This window comes from Lissotriton helveticus, chromosome 3_2 (assembly GCF_964261635.1).
Source record: "Lissotriton helveticus chromosome 3_2, aLisHel1.1, whole genome shotgun sequence".
Taxonomy (NCBI): Eukaryota; Metazoa; Chordata; class Amphibia; order Caudata; family Salamandridae; genus Lissotriton; species Lissotriton helveticus.
The window spans coordinates 12,577,540-12,598,528 of NC_136062.1; the positions used below are offsets into that span (position 1 = coordinate 12,577,540).

The 20,989-nt window shown below is 49.4% G+C and overlaps 1 protein-coding gene across 2 annotated transcripts in view; it reads left to right on the top strand.

The window, feature by feature from the left end:
* The window catches only part of HOMER2 (homer scaffold protein 2), a 697,936-nt gene that overhangs the window by 382,931 nt on the left and 294,016 nt on the right, over window positions 1-20,989 (top strand). For both annotated transcript variants that reach the window (XM_078684745.1, XM_078684746.1), the window contains one exon: window positions 17,961-18,094. In XM_078684745.1, the coding sequence (XP_078540871.1) occupies window positions 17,961-18,094 (134 nt within the window). The remainder of the gene's footprint in view (window positions 1-17,960; window positions 18,095-20,989) is intronic.

Below are 20,989 nucleotides of genomic sequence, written 5' to 3' on the forward strand. Positions count from 1 at the left end.
GTGGACGAACCATCTTGGTCACTCCAAAACAAAGTGCTACAATGGTTGGGTCTCAACAGACCACTCCATCCACACCCCGCGTGTAGAATTTCCACCGTACGCAGAGTCCCGTGGATTGGAGACACCAGGAAAAGCCTACAAGGTGATTGTGTGATAGTCACCTGCGATGACCCATCCGCAGTTGACTACATCTGTTCATGGCCCTCTTTAGAGAAAAAGGGAGGGGTCGATGCTCTTCGCCTATCTTTTTTTTATCCATCTCCCAACACCCATGACCACGGAGCTACTCCGATCTGGGATCAAGGCTCGGACTGGTCTTGGAATCAGGTGGGCCGATGGAACAGGCACAGACCCAGGGTCTGGGAACCGAGATACTGTCCCCCTAGAAGGGATTATTTTAATACAGAGGGTTGGAGGGGGCTAACCACTAGAAACAGATATGAGTGTCTCGACATGGTCGATTGACCACGAGAAGCCCAAATCAGTACCCCACAGATTAATAGCTCTCAGCCATGTTGCACAAGGATAGCGAGTAAACCTACGGGGAGCATCAGTATACACCCCATTGATCACACAGGCCAGCCCCCCCCATGTATTAATTCTGATCTATCAGGTTCATACGAACTCCCCACCTCTAGCCAGGCTGTCTCTAACAACTACTTGGGTAACTTAGTTGATACGGATTCTAGTGGGGAAGATTCACATAACTCTGAGATGCATAGGCTGAGAGCAAGTGCAAGTCCAACTGCCCAAACAAAAATCCCGACACAGGTAGCAAAGACGGGCAATATCGCCTTAACATCCTGGAACATCGCAGGCCTTTCGAAAAATGCAAAGGATTCAACCTTCTTGTCCTTTATTAACAACTTTGATTTAATCTGCATGCAGGAGTGTTGGGATCAAGAGGCAACCCATATTGAGGGGTATAGTACCCTCTTCTCAGCACCAAGCCTAGGGCAGCGGGGGAGGGGCTCAGGAGGTTTATGTACCTATCTGTCCAATTTGTCAAACCTGACAATAGAGAGAATAGACCACGGGGGGCCTGTGTATAGCAAGTCTAAACCCTGGCAAGGGTTTCTTCTCCGGGGCAAGGGTGTGAGTCTCACGCTAATTAATTTATATAATAACATCATACATAATGAGGGTGAGTTGCTCTTAGAGGATTTAAACAATTGTTTAAACAACGGGTCTAAGACGGCGGGTGGCATCCTCATAGTCGGGGACTTTAACTGCCATCTGTGTCCCCACAGTGGTGCTGACCGGTGTGGCATTTATAATCTAAAAGGTGAACCAAGCACCCATTTTGAGCACACCTCATTCGGCACCCATTTGAACCAACTTATGCATACCTGGGACTTAGGCTTTGTAAACGAACTATGTGAGCCGATGGTTCCTTTTCAAACAACCTTCCATGGTAGGGGCCAGGGGACTATTATAGATTTCATGCTAATATCCAACAGTAATCAGGCCATAGCACAGGACTTTGCGACAGAGGAAATGGCGATGAGTGACCACTTTCCAATCAGTGCTCACTTCTCTACAGGCACCATGGCCACTAACGATAAGAAATTATCTGAATCACTATATCGTCATTCCATCTCGTTGGCAAGCCGAAATGGGTATACGATCAAGTGGGCTAAGGTAGACCCTAAAAAATTCCTAAAGGAAGTGTTATCAGAGCATTTGGGGGAGATCATGATATGCTTAGAAGCTTGTCCCGATCCGCTTAAAATAAAAGTAGCCTACGACAGCATAGTAAATACTGTTAATACAAAACTAACAAAGAAGCAAAGCAATGGCGATAAAAGCAGCCAAATTACTGGGTGGTTTGACATTGCCTGTAGGAAGGCCCACACTGACCTTCTCCAAGCAATAAAAGCTAAACCTAAAATAACTGAGGTAGTGAGATCAGCCAGGGCAACATATAGACATGCCATCCAGAACCGGAAAAAGAGATCAAAGCCCACGCCTGGGAGGCCCTGATTAAGGCTAGTTCCTTGCGCGATGGAGCCTCTTTTTGGAAAGAAGTCAACGCTCCCTTCTTCACAGATAGGAAAACCGCCTTATTAGAGGTAGTCATTACAGAGGATACATGGGTCAGTTACTTTACAGGGCTCTATTCACGCGACGTTTTGACCGCGGCTGGTCCCCCCGCGGCATTTACCCACACTATCCTCCCCACACCTCCCATAGAGACATCCACCACTGCTATATTCCCACTAGATATCACCTTCCTTCCATACGAGGTTGAGCAGGCCTTGAGAGAGAGCGCCAGTGGCAAAGCCCCAGGCCCAGATGGCATCCCCATAGACCTTTTCAAGGAAAACATGGAGCTTTGGGCCCCGCTCCTTTCAAATGTTTTAAACTCTTACAGTAAGTTGGGATTCCCGGCTACCTGGCAGGAAGCCATTGTAATTCCAATATACAAGAAGGGAAATAGAGAGGACCCGAAATGTTATAGGCCCATATCGCTTCTCGACTCCCTGATGAAGGTAGCGGGCAGAGTCATTCTTACCAAATTACAAACTTGGGCCACAATGGAAGGGGTACTGTCCAAATTCCAATATGGGTTCAAGAGTGGGCTAGGTACGGTAGAGCAGGGCCTCAACCTGGCACTGATTGTTAGTAAATACACTGTGGCAAAAAAAGGGAAGCTCTATATGACGTTTGTTGACCTAAGCTCGGCGTTCGACTGCCTGAGTCACAACGTACTATGGAGCACCCTAAATGACCTGGGGATAGACCCAACTATATTAAACTTCATTAAAGAATTATATAGAGATCCAGGGGCTTCGGTACGCTATGGTAAAAATGGTGAATGCTCCAAGAAATTTTACATCGGGAAGGGCGTGAGACAAGGTTGTATACTAGCGCCCTTCCTTTTTAACCTTTATATAAACAAAGTGGCTGATAATTTGTCTAGTCTGGAAGTGGATTTCCCCAAAATCAACGGTGCGTCGGTCCCAATCTTACTATACGCCGACGACGCCGTTATCATGTCTAGAACCCAGCTGGGCCTGCAGAAGGCTCTAAATGGCTTCTCCTCCTTCATGGGCTCCAGAGGGCTAAAGATTAACGTGGGAAAAACGTACACGATGTGCTGCGCATCAAATCCGAATTCCAAACTAGCATGTAAAACTTTTGTAAATGGTACAAAGATAGACTTGACCAAAACTTTCTCTTATTTGGGCATTGTTTTTAACAACAGAGGTACTTGGACCACAGCCATCACTTCGCGCAACTTGGCGTACTCCTGCACCATTGGCGCAGTCAAGCAGTTCGCCAAGAGATTGGGTGGCAAACCGGTTGATATCTTGTTGAAGGTCTACGCAGCTAAATGTGTCACTACTGCAACATACGGGGCTGGTATCTGGGGGACAGGTGACTGCAACCAAATCCAGCAAACTGAAAATGCATTTCTTAAGTATTTGCTAGCAGTCCCAAAATCGATATCCACTACTGTCTGTCACAGTGAACTGGCCCGTGTACACATTGTAGATCTAATTAAGATACGACCTATCATGTTGTGGTACAAAATCTGGACATCCGATGAAACATTCTTTAACAGAGAAGTGATACAGGACTGCATGAACTTAGCCGCGGCCAGAAAGATCATATGGCTTCAGTATGTAAAAAAGTTTTGTAATTCTATTGGCCATCCAGAATTCTTTTTAATCCCTACCTCATGCTCCTTGACATCTAAAAAAGCATTGAAGGAAATGTGTTTAGATCTGCTAGAAGACAGGCGATGATATCTGGATGGTAATAAATCCTCCATTTCTCATTGCTGTCTTCTCCATGGCCCAGGATTACACCCATACTTGGCACCTGAAACTTCCTGCTATACGCGGATGTTATTTAGCAGGATGAGGACTGAATGTTTCTATAGAATGATAACATTTCCTGCACCAAATGACTGGTCTGGCACATTAATAAACTGTCCATGTGACGATTTGTCTGCGCAGTCAAACATCCACAGCATTCTTTTCTGTAAGTACTACGAATGGGGAAGGAAGAAGCACTTGTTACCCCTCCTAAAGGCCTGGGGCATTAGACAATGTAGAATTGCCCTATTTAGACTGTATTTGCTACAAGATGAACCCACTAGAGTTACCACTGCTAAATTTTTTAAGTTCATAGTGAGATGCAGATCTACGATGGCCTAAATACTTAAAAGAAGGATAAAATCCACTTTAATGTGTGTTCTTTTCAGATATCTTTTGTATGAAATGTTTCTCTCGCAACGCCTTTTTACCATTGTATTTTAAATTTCAAAATTTTTTATAACTATTTTTAATATGATAAAAGAAAAAAAGTTGTATTTTTATGTGCTTTTATGGTCTTTTAACAAAAAATCGAATAAAGCTATCTTTGACTTGACTTGACTTGATTAAGCACTGGCCTCAGTTTACGTAACTGTGTATTTATTGGAAACAGTAGGGCTTGCCAACCAACAGTTAAGGTTGTTTTTAGTGAAGACCTAAAAAAATAACACATTCAACAGTTACTGCAGGGATACGCAGAAATGTACAGCAGCCATCACAGTACCCGCTTAGCTGACATGATAGTTGTCCTGTCCTTGATTTGTTGAATGTTAGACTGACCCTGGCCACCAGGTTCAACTTGATGTAGCACAGCACCAGAGATGGGTGGTTGGAATAGAGCCAACAGCATATTTATTTATTTATTGCATTTTTATACAGCACAGTTTACCCAAAGGTGTCAGGGTGCTTTATAATGGAACCAAGTAAGTTACATAAGGAGATTTACATACTTACATGTTACAAATGCAATCTGGATAGTTAAAGTAAAATAAAATAAGAGGTGGCCAACACAAAAAAATAAATAAACGTATGGTACGTACAGGTATAGGATACATATTTACAATGTTGGGCTCAGGTGAATGCCAAGCGTCCCTGAGGGACATGAAAAGGGATGTATTTATTCTGGAAGTGTCTTTGGAAGGGAAGAGATTCGAGGTCTGTTTTGAAAGTCTGGATAGAGGTGGTGGTTCATGGTAATGGAAGAAGCGAGTTCCAGGTTCTAACTGCATCGCCTAAGAAGAATTGAGCCATAGATCTTTCCCTTTTGAAAGTAGGGGGCTCGAGCAGTACGTTTTCAGCATTGCATGAAAGTCTAGAGCCACCTCAGATATTAAGTTTATTTGCCAGGTATTGAGGTGAGGAAGTGATCCAGGCAGTCTTGTAGATTGCACAAAAAATACTATAAAAGGGGGCAAGGGAAATATTTATCGACCTAGTGTCCCATTCCCCTATTCTATAACGTAAACTACAAAAGAGAGAGACTAGGTCTGAAGTGTGTGTTAATACAGAGGCTGATGACTAACAACTATACAGAATGAATCATATCAGGCTGAGAAATTCCCATCCGACCACCCTTATTGGCGGAGTATCGTCATGTGGGAGTTGGTACATGATCCTGATGCCGCCCCAACCATCCAGAAGATGGTGCGGATATGGATCTGTAAGTACACTCTAGCCAAGATAGTATTCAAAAGGTGGAGAGATGATTAAGTGCAGTGCTCAGGTGAAAAGTGAAGCTAAAATTGACTACTTAGACAAGAAATGTGTTTAATGAGGATTGTCTAAGTGTCAAGGTTAAAACCACGCCCACATAGAAAAATTATAACTATAGAGTGGCGCACATTATAATTTTTCTATGTGGGCGTGGTTTTAACCTTGACACTTAGACAATCCTCATTAAACACATTTCTTGTCTAAGTAGTCAATTTTAGCTTCACTTTTCACCTGAGCACTGCACTTAATCATCTCTCCACCTTTTGAATACTATCTTTGCTAGAGTGTACTTACAGATCCATATCCGCACCATCTTCTGGATGGTTGGGGCGGCATCAGGATCATGTACCAACTCCCACATGACGATACTCCGCCAATAAGGGTGGTTGGATGGGAAGTCTTGTAGATTGACCTTACTTCGATGGAAAGCCATCGAAGAGCAAACAGTATGGGTGTGATGTGATCATTTCTTTTGTCCCCGTAAACAAAACAAGCCACTGAATGGAGTACAGATTTTTTGTTTTTAATAATCAATTTTTATTGAAATTTCTGGAACAAACAAATTCATTGGTGGCAAATCACACATCAACGTTAAAAATCTTCCCCTCCTTGGCGACAACACTGGCATAATAGGTCCCCCCTGAGTGGTTACATTAGCTTCCATATAACATATATGCATAATGAGGCTTGGACCCTCAAGGCAACACGCCGAACCATTTGCCCCACTCCCTGCTGAACATTTCCGGGCAACCCTGGGCTTCAAAGAGGGACTCCTCCTGCACCCCACACCAATCTACGCCCCTCCTCCATTTCTGCAGCGTCAGAGCCGCAGCCAGGGACCCACCGGCCGCTATGTCCCGCTCCGCCACTGCCAGGGCCGTCCCCAGGAAGTGCTTGTCAGGAAGTGCTTGTCTACATGGCTCCACTTGCCCCCATCGTCAGAACCTACGGACTCAACATCGTGTCATATGCAGACGACACCCAGCTCATCCTCTCCCTATCCAACGAGCTCAACACCGCCAGACGCAACTTTCGAGAAGGCATGGAAGCCGTCGCCAAATGGATGAAAAACAGCTGCCTACAACTAAACACCAACAAAACAGAAGTACTCATCATGGGCCCAAACCCCGACGCCTGGAGTGACACCTGGTGGCCCACCACCCTCGGAAACCCTCCAACCCCCACAGACCACGCACGCAACCTGGGAATCATCCTGGACTCCGAGCTCAAAATGGACCGCCAGATCAACTCTGTCTCATCTTCCTGCTTCCACACCCTCCGCCTCCTTCGTAAGACCTTCAAATGGATCCCCCTCGAACACCGAAAGACAGTCACTCACGCCCTGGTCACCAGCAGACTCGACTACGGCAACGCACTCTACGCCGGAATAAACAAAAACCTCATCTGCAAGCTACAGAACATCCAGAACGCCACCGCAAGACTGGTCCTCAACCTGCCAAAACACTGCCACATCTCCCAGCACCTGCGCACACTCCACTGGCTCCCCGTCGAGGCGAGAATCACCTTTAAGATGCTCACCCACGCACACAAGGCCCTCCACGGCACCGGACCAGCATACCTGAACAGCCGACTCAAATTCCACGCACCCCAAAGGACCCTACGATCAGCCCAGCTTTCCTATGCTGTGGTCCCCCGCACCAGAAAGACCAGATCGGGAGGCCGCTCCTTCTCCTTCCTCGCGGCCAAAGCATGGAACGCCCTTCCGCTCCACCTCAGACAGACAACATCGCTCCCCATCTTCACAAGAAACCTCAAAACATGGCTCTTCGACAGACCCCCTCCTTGATGGAATGGAACCTGCACCCCCCAACCCCCCCACCCCTAGCGCCTTGAGACCCTTACGGGTGAGTAGTCGCGCTTTAACAAACTCCTGATTGATTGATTGGAGCCATCTAGGCCAGCAAACACCCCCAGCAGCAGGTTCCTCGGGTCATGGGGAACCTCCCACCCCAGAGCCTGCGCGAGCGCGCGCTCCACCCCCTTCCAGAACGGCTCGAAGGCCGGGCACAGCCACACCACATGGTAGAAGTCTGCAGGGGCAGTCGCAGCGCGCACATGCCGGGGAGGTTCTTAAGCCGGCTCGGAAGAGACGTGCTGGGGTGAGGTACGCTGTATGGAGGTAGTAAAGTTGGACCAGGCGTAACTTAGATGATGATGTCAGGGTTTTGGGTGCCATGAGGGCGTCACACCAGTCTGCATCGTTTAAAGGACCCACCCACCCCTCCCAACGCTCCCTAAGCCGGTCCAGGGATGTAGGGCAGTTGTTTACTAGAGCTCGGTATATACGGGACACACCCCCCCTACCCAGGTTCCCCATCATTACCTGAGCTTCCAGAGGGCTGAACTCCGGGAGAGTGGTGGGTGTTGGGAGATGTGTGTGGAGGGCATGGCTAAGTTGTAAGTATTTGTAGAACTGGGAGTGGGAGAGGGCATGTCTGTGTTGTAGGTCTGAGACGGAGCGCATGTGGTCCCCCACCCACACATCCCCAAGGAGAGAAATCCCCACCAGGTCCCAGCGACAGAAACCTCCCAAGGACAAGACCTCCCTCTGCCAGGCGCCATGCCATAACGGTGTTTGTCTAGTTAGCCTCCGGTCCCATCTCACTTGTCTAAGGGCCGCGCGCCAGGCCGTGAGCACCGTCCTAGTGACTGGGGGCAAGGCCTGCGGCACCGGGGAGCCATAGAGGAATCCCTGAAGCTGTGCGAAATCTAAGGTACTGAGTTCCAGTCGGTAAGCTGGGTCAGACCTGCCGCCCGCAAACCAGTCGTTGATCACGATGAACCTCGTGGCCAAATAGTAAAGGTGGATATTGGTGACTCCCATGCCTCCATCAAAAGGGGGAACCCGACAATGGGACAGACATTCGCGGATGCCCACCTCCCCACAGGAATTGGGTGAGTGTGCTGTCCAATTCCCGAAACCAGCCACCCGAGAGATGGACCGTGGTGTTCTGTAGAATGTAGAGAAAGCGGGGGAGAATCATCATTTTAAAAACGGTGCTCCTGCCCAGCGGGTTAAGGGGAAGGGATTGCCAGTTGCTAAGGTCGTCCTCATCCGAGCGCCCAGGGCGGCAACATTGAGGGCCCATTCCAGCTCTGGGAGGAGGGTCACCCACACGCCCAGGTATTTGAATGATTGCCTCCGGAGGGGAATCGCCGCCTGCCAGTCAAAACGCGCCCGGGAGGGGTGTAGGGGGACCAGGGTGGATTTTGTCGGGTTAAGACAAAGCCCTGAGACCTGTTCAAACGCCGCGAGGGCCGCTAGAGCTCTAGGGCCGGATTGCTCTAGATCCGCCAGGTAGAGCAGGACATCGTCCGCGTATAGAGCGATTTTATCCACCTGGCTCAGATCCCAGGCCCAACCCTGGATAAGGGAGTTCTGTTGGATTAACACCGCCATGGGCTCCATCACCAGTGCGAGTAAAAGTGGTGAGAGAGGGCAGCCCTGACGGCTGCCTCTCCGGATCGGAAATGGTTCCGACAGCTCACCATTAACAAGTACACGGGCTGTAGGGCTATGATAAAGAACCCTGATCAGGCGGTGGAAGGGAAGGCTGAATCCCATTCTCTCCAGGACATTGCCCAGGTACCCCCAATCCACCGTGTCAAAGGCTTTCTCGAAATCCCCGGTAAGCAATGCCAGGTATGGGGACAGCCGATGGGCCAGCGCCAGATGGAGGCGGCGAATACAGTGGCGGGTGCCCCTGGCAGGCATGAAGCCACACTGGTCGGGGTGGACCAGGTCTTGCAGCAGAGGCAGAAGTCGCTGGGCTATCGCAGTGGCAAAGATTTTGACTTCTGTGTTAATCAGCGAGATTGGGCGGTAGTCTGAGCATTTTAGAGAGGGCGGCCGTGTCTTTGGGATGACCACAATGGTAGCCACATCGGATTCAGATGGAAAGGACCCCTCCTCAACCACCTGGCGGAAAAGTTACGTCAAATGGGGCACCAGGTCGTCCTGGAATATAGCGTAGTACTCCTGGGGGAACCCGTCGGGTCCGGGCATCTTGCCGAAGTGCAGCAGGGAGATAGACTTGTGAATTTCTTCCGGGGTTAGAGGGCCGTCTAGAGCATCAGCGGTCTCTCGGGAGAGACATGGCAGGTGGGTTCCGGATTCCTCCATTAGTCCAGCAAGGGAGGAACCGGGAGGGCGCGCTGCGTATAGGGTCTCATAGTAGTGCGTGAAGATTTGTGCAATGGCCGACGACGTCACTCGACGGGTCCATGCGACCGTCCGGATCTCCGGGATAATACAGTTGGTTCTGGGGTATGACACCAGGTTGTGAAGAAGTTTACAATTGTTGTCCCCCAAGCCGTAGATCCGAGTCACAGAGGAGCGCCAAAGCATTTTGGCCGACTCCAGGGAGATCCGTCGAATCTCGTCTCGGACCAGCGCCAGTTGCCTAGAGGAGTCGCTAGTACCATTAGTCAGATGGGCATGCTCCAGTTGTACAGCCCGGGATTCCAATTGTACCAGTTGGGCGACCTGGTCTGCGCGCTTGGTGTGGACCAGTCCCCTGGCCACCCCTCGAACCACCGCCTTACCGGCCTCCCAGAGCATTCCCTGCGAAGGGATTGAGCCCGCATTGGTGGAGAAGTAGTGGCGCAGTTCCTAGCCCCGGGACTCCATCAAAGTGGGGTCTTGCAGGTACCAAGCGTTCAGTCGCCATACCGCCCTAGGGCCCGCAGCAGGGGACCCAATGCGGAGAGAGATGGGGGAATGGTCGGAGATTCCTCTGGGGAGGATATCCGCTCCTGATACCAGTTGGCAATCTGTGTCGGGCATTAGGACAAGATCTATGCAGGAGTGGGTATGGTGAGTGGCCGACGTGTGTGTGTGTATTGTTCCCTTCAGGGGTGCCATACCCTCCAGACGTCCCAGAGACCCACAGCCGAAGTCCATCTCACAAGGTTCCTCGCAGAGACCAACCGCTGCGCTGACGGAGTGCCCGTCACATCTTTCAAGGGCTGCAAGACAGCGTTGAAGTCTCCCCCGACGACAGTGAGGCCCTGGGGAAGGTAGGAGATCACCTGCATCAGGCGCCGAAGAGTGGGTGCCAAGAGCGCTGGGGGGACATAGGTGTTCAGGAGGTTCACGGGATTCCCCTCAATCAACCCTGACAAGGCCACATACGTCCCCTGCGTGTCGGATTCGGCGGTAATCAAGGTAAAGGGAAGCCCCTGTCTAAGGAGAATGCCACCCCCCGGGAACCTCGGGCAAAGCCAGAGTGCCAGACTCGGTCAAACCCGAAACGGGCTAAGAAATGGCAGTGGGGGCCCAGGAGGTGCATCTCCTGGAGAAGCAAGGAGTCGGGCATGTGACGGTGGGCTGCGCGAAGAACCGCGGCACGCTTGCTGTGGTCCAGAAGGCCATTTACATTCCATTAGAGAATGTGGAGGGGTCTGTTATAGGCAGGAGACATGTATGAAAATTAGATAATGCGGGTGCATGTGGAAGGCCGTGTGTGAGGCCGGAGAGGAAGCCCAACCCAGAACCGGGTCCCCAGGACATGGGTAGAGGAGGTAACGGTGTGTGCGCCAGCTGATGAAAAAGGAAAAAACATTTTGCTACCAATAGGAACAGAACACAGCGGCCCGTAGGTGGCTAAAAATAACAAACTTCTGGGACACAACGATCTCCCCCCCCCCCCCCCCCTGCCTCCCAACTCCCCCCACCCTATACTTCCCTATATTACTGTCGCCCTAAAAAATTCCTTATACTAGCACCTCCCAAGAAGGTAAATAGCTAAACTAAAACGGTTAGCAACAAAAAAATGGGACATGGCTGAGACTGACCCCCCTCCATGTGTTCGGATGAAATGCTAACAGCAAGAACAGGTATATCTTAGCTAGATTGCCAGAACCCAGGATTACAGCAAAGGTTAGTACCCCACCAAACCAGTCAAATGAGCTCCGTAAGAGCTGGTGCGGGGAGTCCGAGGCAGTCTCAGTGATGAAGAACCCAAGGGTGGAGCCCCAGGCATCAGAGGCAGTGTCGTTCATGACCCGGTCTCCCCATCAGAGCCACGAATCACGGGACTCCCTGACAGGTCTGAGTCTGACTTCGCACGTCGCTGAGTTGCACTGGGTCCAGGGACGCTGCCCAGGTCAATCGAGGAGGAAGCCAGCGGTGGGGGGGGGGTTGGGTCTTTGCCCCTGTGTCTGAATCGGCGAACGCTGGGACTGCGCCTCTGGCGACCGGGAGCCCCTACCTCGACGGCCGTCTCTCCTCCGGGATCCGGTCCTACGTCGTTGGGGCTTTGGCGCGGGCTGGCTCTGTCGTCCAGGGGCCCTCCGGGAAGGAGAGAGAGATGCTCCCGGCAGGAGGGGCCGCTCCTCCGTGACCCAGGTCCACGCGGCCTGGGGGGAATCTAAGAAAAAGGTCTTGTTTTGGAAGATCACTTTGAGGCGGGCTGGGAAGAGGAGCCCATTGCGAAGGCCCATCGCTCTGAGTTTTTGTTTGACTTCATCATAGGAGCGACGTTGCGCCTGGACCTCCATGGAATAGTCCGGAAACACCATTATCTTAGAGTCCTGGTAGTGCAGTGGCCCCAGCTCCCCAGTATGGCGTCCCTGTCGCAAAAGTTGAGGATCCGAAGGATGACGGGGGGAGCAGGGGCACCAGGCGGCGGTTTAGGGGCAAGAGAGCGGTGGGCCCGCTCGACCACGAACCAGGGGTAGAGTTTCTCCTTAGGCATCCAGGAGCAGATCCAGGTCTCCATAAAGGTGGCAACAAGGTCCTTATCAACCCCCTCGGGGAAACCCAGGAGGCGCAGGTTGTTGCGGCGCACCCTGTTTTCGGCATCCTTGGCTCTACGGTGTAGCTCAGAGGTCTGCGACTGGAGACGGGCCACCTGAGACTTGAGGGTGCTTACGTCATCTACCACCGTGGAGATACGGGACTTCGCCTCGTTGGTGCGTTCTGTGGCCTTGCGAAGGTCTTGACGAACTAAGGCCACGTCTATCCGTACTTCCCCATCTTGTTCTCCACGGATGCCTGGGACTTGCTGATCGCCTGAAAGATGTTCGAGAGAACTCCCCCGGCTAGACCAGAGCAACCCGGCGTTCCGCAGGCGGGGCCCAGATCCGGCTTCGCGAACTGCTCCATCGTTGTTTGGGTCGAAGGGCCAGGGGCTGGAAGGGCGCGGGGCTTCCCCATAATCTCCAGAGAGGTCAACCAGCACGCATTCGGTAAGAAATAGAAGGGCTCCCCGGTCAGCGTCCCCGCCACCCGATATAGTGGCTGAACTTCGCCCCCACGCCCGGCCCGTCGACACCAAGGACCCCCAGTCCAAAGCTCCAGGAGGGGGTGAGGGGAGAAGGGAGGGGGAGGGGAGGGGGGCAAAGGGAGAGGGGAGGGGATGCCACCCAGTGAGATGGCTGACTTACCCCCGGCTAGGCTGCCGCACGGTGTTCCACTCAGGGAAAGATTGGCCGTTCAGGCCCGCGGCCAAACAGTCCGGTCGTAAGGGAAGGGCGCACCGCGGTGCAGGTGGCCGGGCCAAGCCCCTCAGCACTCCAGTCCAGCCAGGGGGGAGAGGTCTTACCGCCCAGGGAAGAAGAAAGTTCTCGGGGGCCGGTCCCCGTGGTCCCCTGGCAATCCGTAGCCCTCCTCGGGGGACCCCCCCTCAAGGCCCACCAGGGCAGCGCCAGAGCCGGGGGCTTGGCGGGCCTCCCCACGGGGGCACGTCAGCGCAGACCAGGCGAGTCCTAGGCCTCAGGACTGACAGCAGAGGCCCTGGCCGCACCTCCCCCTCCAGGCGCTCCTCACCATCGGGTCCGCTCCGTGGACCAGCACTCCCACGGCGGCATAGCTCAGGGCAAACGTTGGCAGCTCCCTCAGCTCCTCCGGCATCCTGCCGGGACCAGTCGCCGCCGTCCCAGCACCAACCACTCCGCCCACAGCTCCGGGGCGGCGCGACGGCCCGGCCGCCTCTCGTGCGTGGCTCAGGGCACCTGAGGTCTCGGGCGCCTCCACCACCCACGGGCCTCCAGCTCCAGCAAGCAGTCCGCAGTCCCGAGGTGAAAAGGCAGCCTCGCGGGTCCGCCACCCCCCTCCACCATCCGCAGGAAAGGAGATCACTGGACCGCAGGGGCGCGAATGACCGGGCCTTGGTCCGCGCTACCTGGGGGCTGCCATTTTAGGTGAGGCAGGCCGCGGGCAGCAAAGGGCTCCACAGGAGGAAGGGAGAGCCACCGCGGCTCTTCAAGGACACCGGGGGACAGCGGGCAGCACAGGGAGCAGTGTCCGGCGGGTAGAGGGATTAATCATGGGCTGGTAGCGGCGGATATGAGGCGGATGACGGAGGGGGTCGGGAGCACTCTGAGTGTGACCGCCATCTTGACGCCTCAGGCCACGCCACCTGGAGTACGGATTTAAGAGGGGAAAGGTGGGATTTGGGGAGGCCAGCAAGGAGATAATTACAATAGCAGAATCTCGAGAGAACCAGAGATTGACCATGGTTTTTAGGTCCTGCTTTGGAAAGAAATGCTAAATCCCCCAGAGACGCCGCAGTTGGTAACTTGCATTCTTGGCGATGGGATTGATGTGGGAGTGTAGATCAACCCTTTTTGTCTAGTATGACACCAAGTGATTTAGCACTGTCAACAATTGGTTTAAGTAAATTCAGCTTCTCCATCCAAGATTGAACTGGAGGAGGAGAGAGTGAGGTAGAGAGAAGGAGTAATTCAGTTTAGGAAGGATTCAGAAGGAGTTGACGAGCTGACATCCAATTTTTGATAGAGTGGAGTGGTGTTGATAATTGAGATGTCATGTGCGGATGACACCTTAAGGTAGATTTAGGTTTCAGCATAGAGGTGGTAAAGGATCCCAGATTTACTTGGGAGATTTACCAACAGTTCCAAGTAAAGATTGAACAAAAAAGTGGGTGTGCGAATAGATACTGGAGGGGCACCTTGACCATATGCGATTGAAGTTGAGAGGCTGTTAGTTATTTTGATCAATTGAGATCTACCCGAGAGCATTGAAGCAAACCATTTGAGCACTGTGCCTTCCAAGCCCATTCTTTGTTTTAAAGTGTTCAGAAGTGTGTTGTGATTAACAGTGTCAAAGGTTTCAGAAAGGTCAAGCAGAATCAAGAGACAAGACTCCCCCGAGTCAAGTACATGCAGGGCATCGCTGATCACTTGCAGCAAGGCTGTTTCAGTGCTACAATCTTGCATGAAGCCAGATTGGAATTCGTCAAAGATTGTTATCCTTGATATGTAGGGAAAGTTGTTTTGCTGCACATCTTCCTGTGATTTTCGCAAGAAAAGGGAGGATGGTGATAGGGCGGAAGTTGTTGAGGTCATTCACATAGGCGGAGGGTTTTTTAAGAAGTGGGGTATTCTGTCCTGTTTTAAGGGGCAACAGGAAGGGAGCCTTGGCTGAGGAAGAGGTTATCATACACAGAAAGGAGTACTAGAGGGAAATAATCCGGTTGCATTCCACTCATTAAATCATAATACACAAATCCTGATTATGCAACACCAAATCTTTTCAAGGACACTAGGGGCAGCTTAACATTATCTCTGCCCAGAGGCTGGTTTTATAAAAATGCCAGTCACATCTAGTTCTGAGTGTTCAATTTTAACTGTTTGTCATTACTCCAAACAGCATTTCCTCTTGTGAGTGCGACCAAGAAGAAAAAATGTGTGAGGTCAGAAAGTACCTTGCGTAAGCATCACCAGGAGAGCTGCTGGTTGGTACTCACCAGTTTGCTCATGCTATCAACATTGGTAACTTTCATGACCGTGAAGAAAGAAAAATAGTGACCTCATTTTAACTGGTGAAGAAAAAGAAAGAAATAACGTGTGCGAGAATGCACAGTAAGTGCTTGGGTCATTCTACGCCAACTGGACCCCGTAGTGAGAAAAGAGCAGAAAATTGCTTCTCCAAGCTAAAATGAGTTGTGACTCACTCGCAGATATACATACTTTATTGAATGCCGTGAGCACATTCAGATTAAAAGAACGGCATGTCTTAGACATGGTTTCTCTAGTGGACAAACGCTGCCCAATTAAACTCTGCTATTACAGTCTGCATGCTGTCGTCTTGGCCACGAAGAAAGGAACTTAGTTCACAGCATCGAAGCACATACTTCAGAGGAAGAAAGAGGTCTGAAAAAATGAAGCAGATGGTCATGTTGTCGTAGAATGTGTTCTTTCTTTTGAGTATCTTTTCTGCATTGGCCGAACAAAGATGCGTTAGAACCCTATTAAAAAGTGTATACCTATCTCAAAACATTAACAGATGCACATACATAGTAAACTTACACTTATTTAATAAAATATACACATCGTAAAAACATGACGTTTCTTCAATGATTTCATACCCATATAATTAAAAACTGTGAAGTGTAATATCTGTTAGGGTCTTTCTTTTATGCCAGAATGTTCATAGTCTGGTAACTTGACTTTTTGGTCCCCAGCCTGGAGATATTATTTTCCAAGATTGCCACTCCTGTGGAACACTGAAAATTATGCGATGTGTGAGGTTTGAGAGCATGAGGAAACCCCGCTCCTGACATGTCCACCCTGTCTCTTTGTGGCACGTGCCCACTATTCTCAACCTGGGACATCATTTAGACTTTTTTTTTTACCAAGACCAAATGAGACGCTTGTCGCTGTTTCTGCCTCACTTTTTTACATACAAAGGCTTACTTAAGATCGGCCTGTCGCTTCGGCTGCCTTGAAAAAACACCAGCCTGCAACCCATAGGGGGTGAAACATGTTTAGTTGTCCTCAGTCAGATTACCAATAGCAAGTTTTCCTTAAAGACAAATTTGAAGAAAAGAAAAAAAGCAACCGCTACACCTATGATACCATGTTGAAAAAATCACTTTGCATACATTCTGGTGCCCACATTTTAATTTTTATTTACAGACCATAGAGAGCCCAACCTGAGGCTCAAAAAATGTACAAGGCAAGATGAATTAATGTTCAGAAATATCGGCTAATCAAGTGTAAAGCTGGGGTCCTTCTTTTCCGAAAGTCCTTGTGGTACCTGGTTCTCACCAACTTACTATTCAAATTAAAGGAAACAAAAGTACTGGCAATTAATTAAAGGCATTTTTCTCAGTATTGGTAGAGCAAAGAACCTCAAGAAACTTGTTGATGACTGATCAAGGACAGACATTTACAAAACGAGCCCAGTTGAAAAGACCTTGAGGTCAGGCTGCCACATTATGTAAAGAGACCACTCAATAAGGCAGCCATTTTAGGCTCGAGATTCACACTTGAGTCCTAACAAAATCATAACAATGGTTGATTCTATTAAAAAAGTAACCAAAATTGTATCCTTTATTCATACAATTCATGTACGTTGCACAGAATTGTATATGTAATGATTTAATGTACTTTGTGAAACCCATCTCTTCCCGTGAAAGGGTTTGTAAATGTCCAATTATGTTTTTGGGAAGGCAAATGTGCATGTCTAAGTGTATAGCACATGAGAAAATGTATTTAGATCATTTAGTGTGGCTGCGGCCAAGCTTTGGAATTCTCTGCCCATTTAACTCAGGCAGATTAACTGCCTTCTTGCCTTTAGAAGGCAGCTAAAAACTTGTCTTTTTCCCCTCTCTTCTTAAATTCTCAGCCTGCCACTAGCCGCCCTTTTTTGCTTTTTCGATGCTGCCAGCGCCAGGATCCCTTTCGAGGTGATAGCGCGCTTTATACGTGTAATAAATAAATAAATAAATAAGTATTTGCACAACTGCAAGTGCACAAATTCTTAATTTTTGTTTCCACTAAGAAAATATGTTCCCCCCCATAGAGAGACCCCTTCTCTTACATCCCTATCTCTTTTGGGGGTGCTCCATTCCTACCCTGTAAACAGGATTACATTTGCCATTGGCCAGAATAAACCTTGTGTGCTTCCAAGGTTACAATGAGTTGTCAAGGCGTTTGTGTATATCCACAAACTCTTGTCTTCATGGACATTCCTAAACGTTCCACGCTGTCTTCGCCTTGGAATTCCAATTTTGCTTCAGAAAAAGGCGTTTGGGGACTATTTTTCCTTTTGGGATGTCTCTTACACCCTTGCTTAAATGCACAATAGGTCTTGAAATGGCTAAGAAACTGGCATGTAAATGTTAATATAATGCAACTCAGTTCAAAGCTGTAACTATCTCAAACTGTAGTGTTCCTCACGCACATGATTGTTACTCTTTCACGTGCGCCCCTTGTACTCCCTCTATAAGAGGAGTTCATGCTATTCACAATGTTGTCTTTATTTACCCTTGTTGGCCTTTAGCAGTCTACTGGCTTACCTATGATGCGCCATGCTCTACGCCCTGTGTGTTTGATGAGAGCCACAGTTGTGATTTCAAAGCGCTAGCTTTAATATTAGTCAGAAGTACTTGCTGCTGAATTTTATTAATGGTTTATTCTATTTTGCTGCAGGAATCTGGGCGTGACACCCCTTCTCGGGGATCGAGCGTGAATGGAACGGACGACGAAAAGGCGTCCCACGGGGGCCCTGTCGACATGGAGCTGAAGTGTGAGAACGACAAGCTAAAAGTTGCACTGGCCCAAAGGTACTTTTAATTCTTTTAAATGGGTGTGATTTTTGTCTCTGTGTGCTCTTCAGCCTAATGGAGCTGCCTGCAAATGAACTGAGCTAGATTATGGCTGCTGTGATTCACTGTCCATACCCTGAGATTGCAGAGGTTCTGCTTTGTGCCCATCAATAGATCTGTCTGTACTTTCTCCAGCTACCAGGTCCGTGAAAGGCACACATGTGCCTATGCAACAATAGTAGAACCCCCAAATATCTGCTTTTGTTGTGAACTAGAACGCGGCAATGTTGTCTGCATCTTGATTTTTTATTTTGATTTAGCAGTGTGATGGATAAAAGAGTAATAAATACACATGAGAGCAGTGAAAATTCTTTAATCTTCTGTTGTAAAGTCTGTGTAAAATAGATATGATCTTTAATTAAATAAGGAAGAGTCAGGCTTAGGGTGAAAAGGATGATTGAATCCAAGTAGAAAATTCTCATCCATCCAGCAAGGCTCAGTAAAGTTAACTATCGAGGCTACCAACATTCCCTTTCACCAGGTTCCATTACCATGATGCTGCTCAAGAATAAATACTACGCAGAAGTAAATGCCACAATACCAGACAACTTCCCCCTTTATAAAACACAAGTAAAATACAATGAGAAAGGAGTAACCAATAATATAAAAAAACAAATAAGAAAGAGCAAAACGGAGGAGGAGCTACGCTAGCAATCAAGATGGCCGCGTAAGCTCCCGGCTCCTCCGACCTCCGCCAGCAGCTCGAATATCCTGCCATTAATCCTGAACTCGCACCAGATTCCCATGTTCGTGAAGTTTTTCTGCTTCTAAAGGTGCAATCCCGAGTTTTTTATCTTATCGGATGAAGATGATACGCCGTGTTTCCATTCTCGGCCTAACAACGTGTGGAAGCCGGGGCCTCGATTTCTAGCCTATCCGGGTTGGAGTTGATCAACGTCGGCCGCAGGACCTGGACTGAGCCCGGTCTCCCGAAGGGTGCCGTAAATTGTTGATTTTTGGGGACGATACAGTGTACAGTCTACGCCGAGGACACATCAGCGTGCCGCACCGGCTGCCGTGGTCGGGGGTCCGGCGCCCGGAGACCCTGCTACCTTCCCGGGGTGGACGGGCTGGGGCCCTCGCTAACGGCGAAGGTGTCGATTTTGCAAGATGAGGAGCGCCCACTGTTACATCAGATTTGTGTGACCTGTTACCCCGGAGTAGCCGGCCTCCAGGGTTCAAGTCCTGCTCTATCGCCTACTGAGAGGGGATGGGGCGGACGGAAGGCACGCCATCGCTGCAGGCCGTCATGGCCGCCATTGGGGTGCTCCATTCGCACACCATCGCTGTGTTCTGGACACTGATTGTGAAAGTGGACGGTATCTTGGGACCAGATGATGATTCTTCGTTAAGTTTTCAGCTAGCTGTGGTACCAATTGTGCACTGTACGCCTGAGATCGAGGACCCCGTGCTGAACCCGGATTTAATGAGCTTTGTCGGTTCCCAATTAACAATCAGCAAGCCCGTGATTATCGCCAGCGTCCCCTGCTCGATCCTGCTGCCGCCTAATACATATGTTGACGGTCTTCTGTGCTGTAACAAGCTCCTCAGTGACTATTGGAGATACCCGCAATTCTTGGACACCTTTCCTTGCCCGATTAGTGGACATCGGGACCTTTTATCCTGTTTTCGATCCTGCAGCACTGACATGAACTTTGAAGAACGCTTTGCCTTTTCCAGCAAGATGGCGGTTCGAGTGAAAAAGACTCTTACGAAAGACCGTACTGGCCAGGGCTGAACTTGACTGCCCTGGTTTGATAAAATACCTTTATTCCATGCCGGGATTGTACCTATAATGTGACGGGAGCTGGGTGGTTATTTGCGAAACTCCCCCGATTGGTCTGTATATTTTGCTGAATATTGTTGGACTATGTCTCGGGGTGGTAGCTTCTGGAGGGGGGTATGGGAGACCGGGGGTGTATTTGTTTTCTCCTCCTTCACTCTATCTTTTCTCCTTCTTTTAGGGCAAGTTCTTGGGCGACAGGCACGCTGCTAGTGGGGTTAGGCCGTAGCCATTGCAGGGGTGCAGGGTGGGGGGTTAGGGGGGGGGTTAGTTTGCCTTTGTTTTGTTCTATGGCTCCTTTTTTTTCTTTCCTTTTTCCTTTTCACGAGAGGTGGGCTGTTTATCCTTCACTGGTTCTTTATTCATCTGGGTGTCTACACTGGCTTTAATTATCCTGTATCATTGAGGACGGGGTCTTGCGGTTGGCATCGTTTTAGATCGTCTGATATAGTGATTAATCCTCTTTCTCTAATATGCGTAATCGAGATGACGTCATGTTTTTCGTTGCATTGATTATTTGCCTGTATATTTCCCCCGCCTGTCCCTGTTCTGTATTTTATAGTATGACACCTGATATCTGTAATGCCTCCTCTTGCTTTATTTCTAAAATAAAAAATATATAAAAAAAAAAGAGAGAGCAAAACTTGAGAATGCAAACATGAGAAGACAAAAGATAGAAATCCTCTTATGTTCTTCTCTACTCCAGGATAAAGTCCTTGAAATGCGACGGCTGTCTCACATTCCTTTTTTAGGTCTCGCGTGGCGTACTGCGCATATGCACAGTCGAGCTTGCAAGATTTTGTTTTAGAGTGAGTTATACTAGTGAGGGTTAAGCCCCACCCCTCTTCTCCATTGGCTGGCCTCCTAAACGGTGGCCAGCCATTGGAGAAGAGGTCGCCATGACGTATTTCTTTCTCTTTAAGCCCCATCCTTTTCAGACGTGGCTCCTTGACTTCCTGTTGGCGTAAAAGCTTTCGTATCTATTTTATGGGGCCAACAGATGGCCCCGTAAAGAAGATAAGAAAGCTTTTACACCAGCAGGAAGTCAGGCGCTTTTTAATCTAATTGTA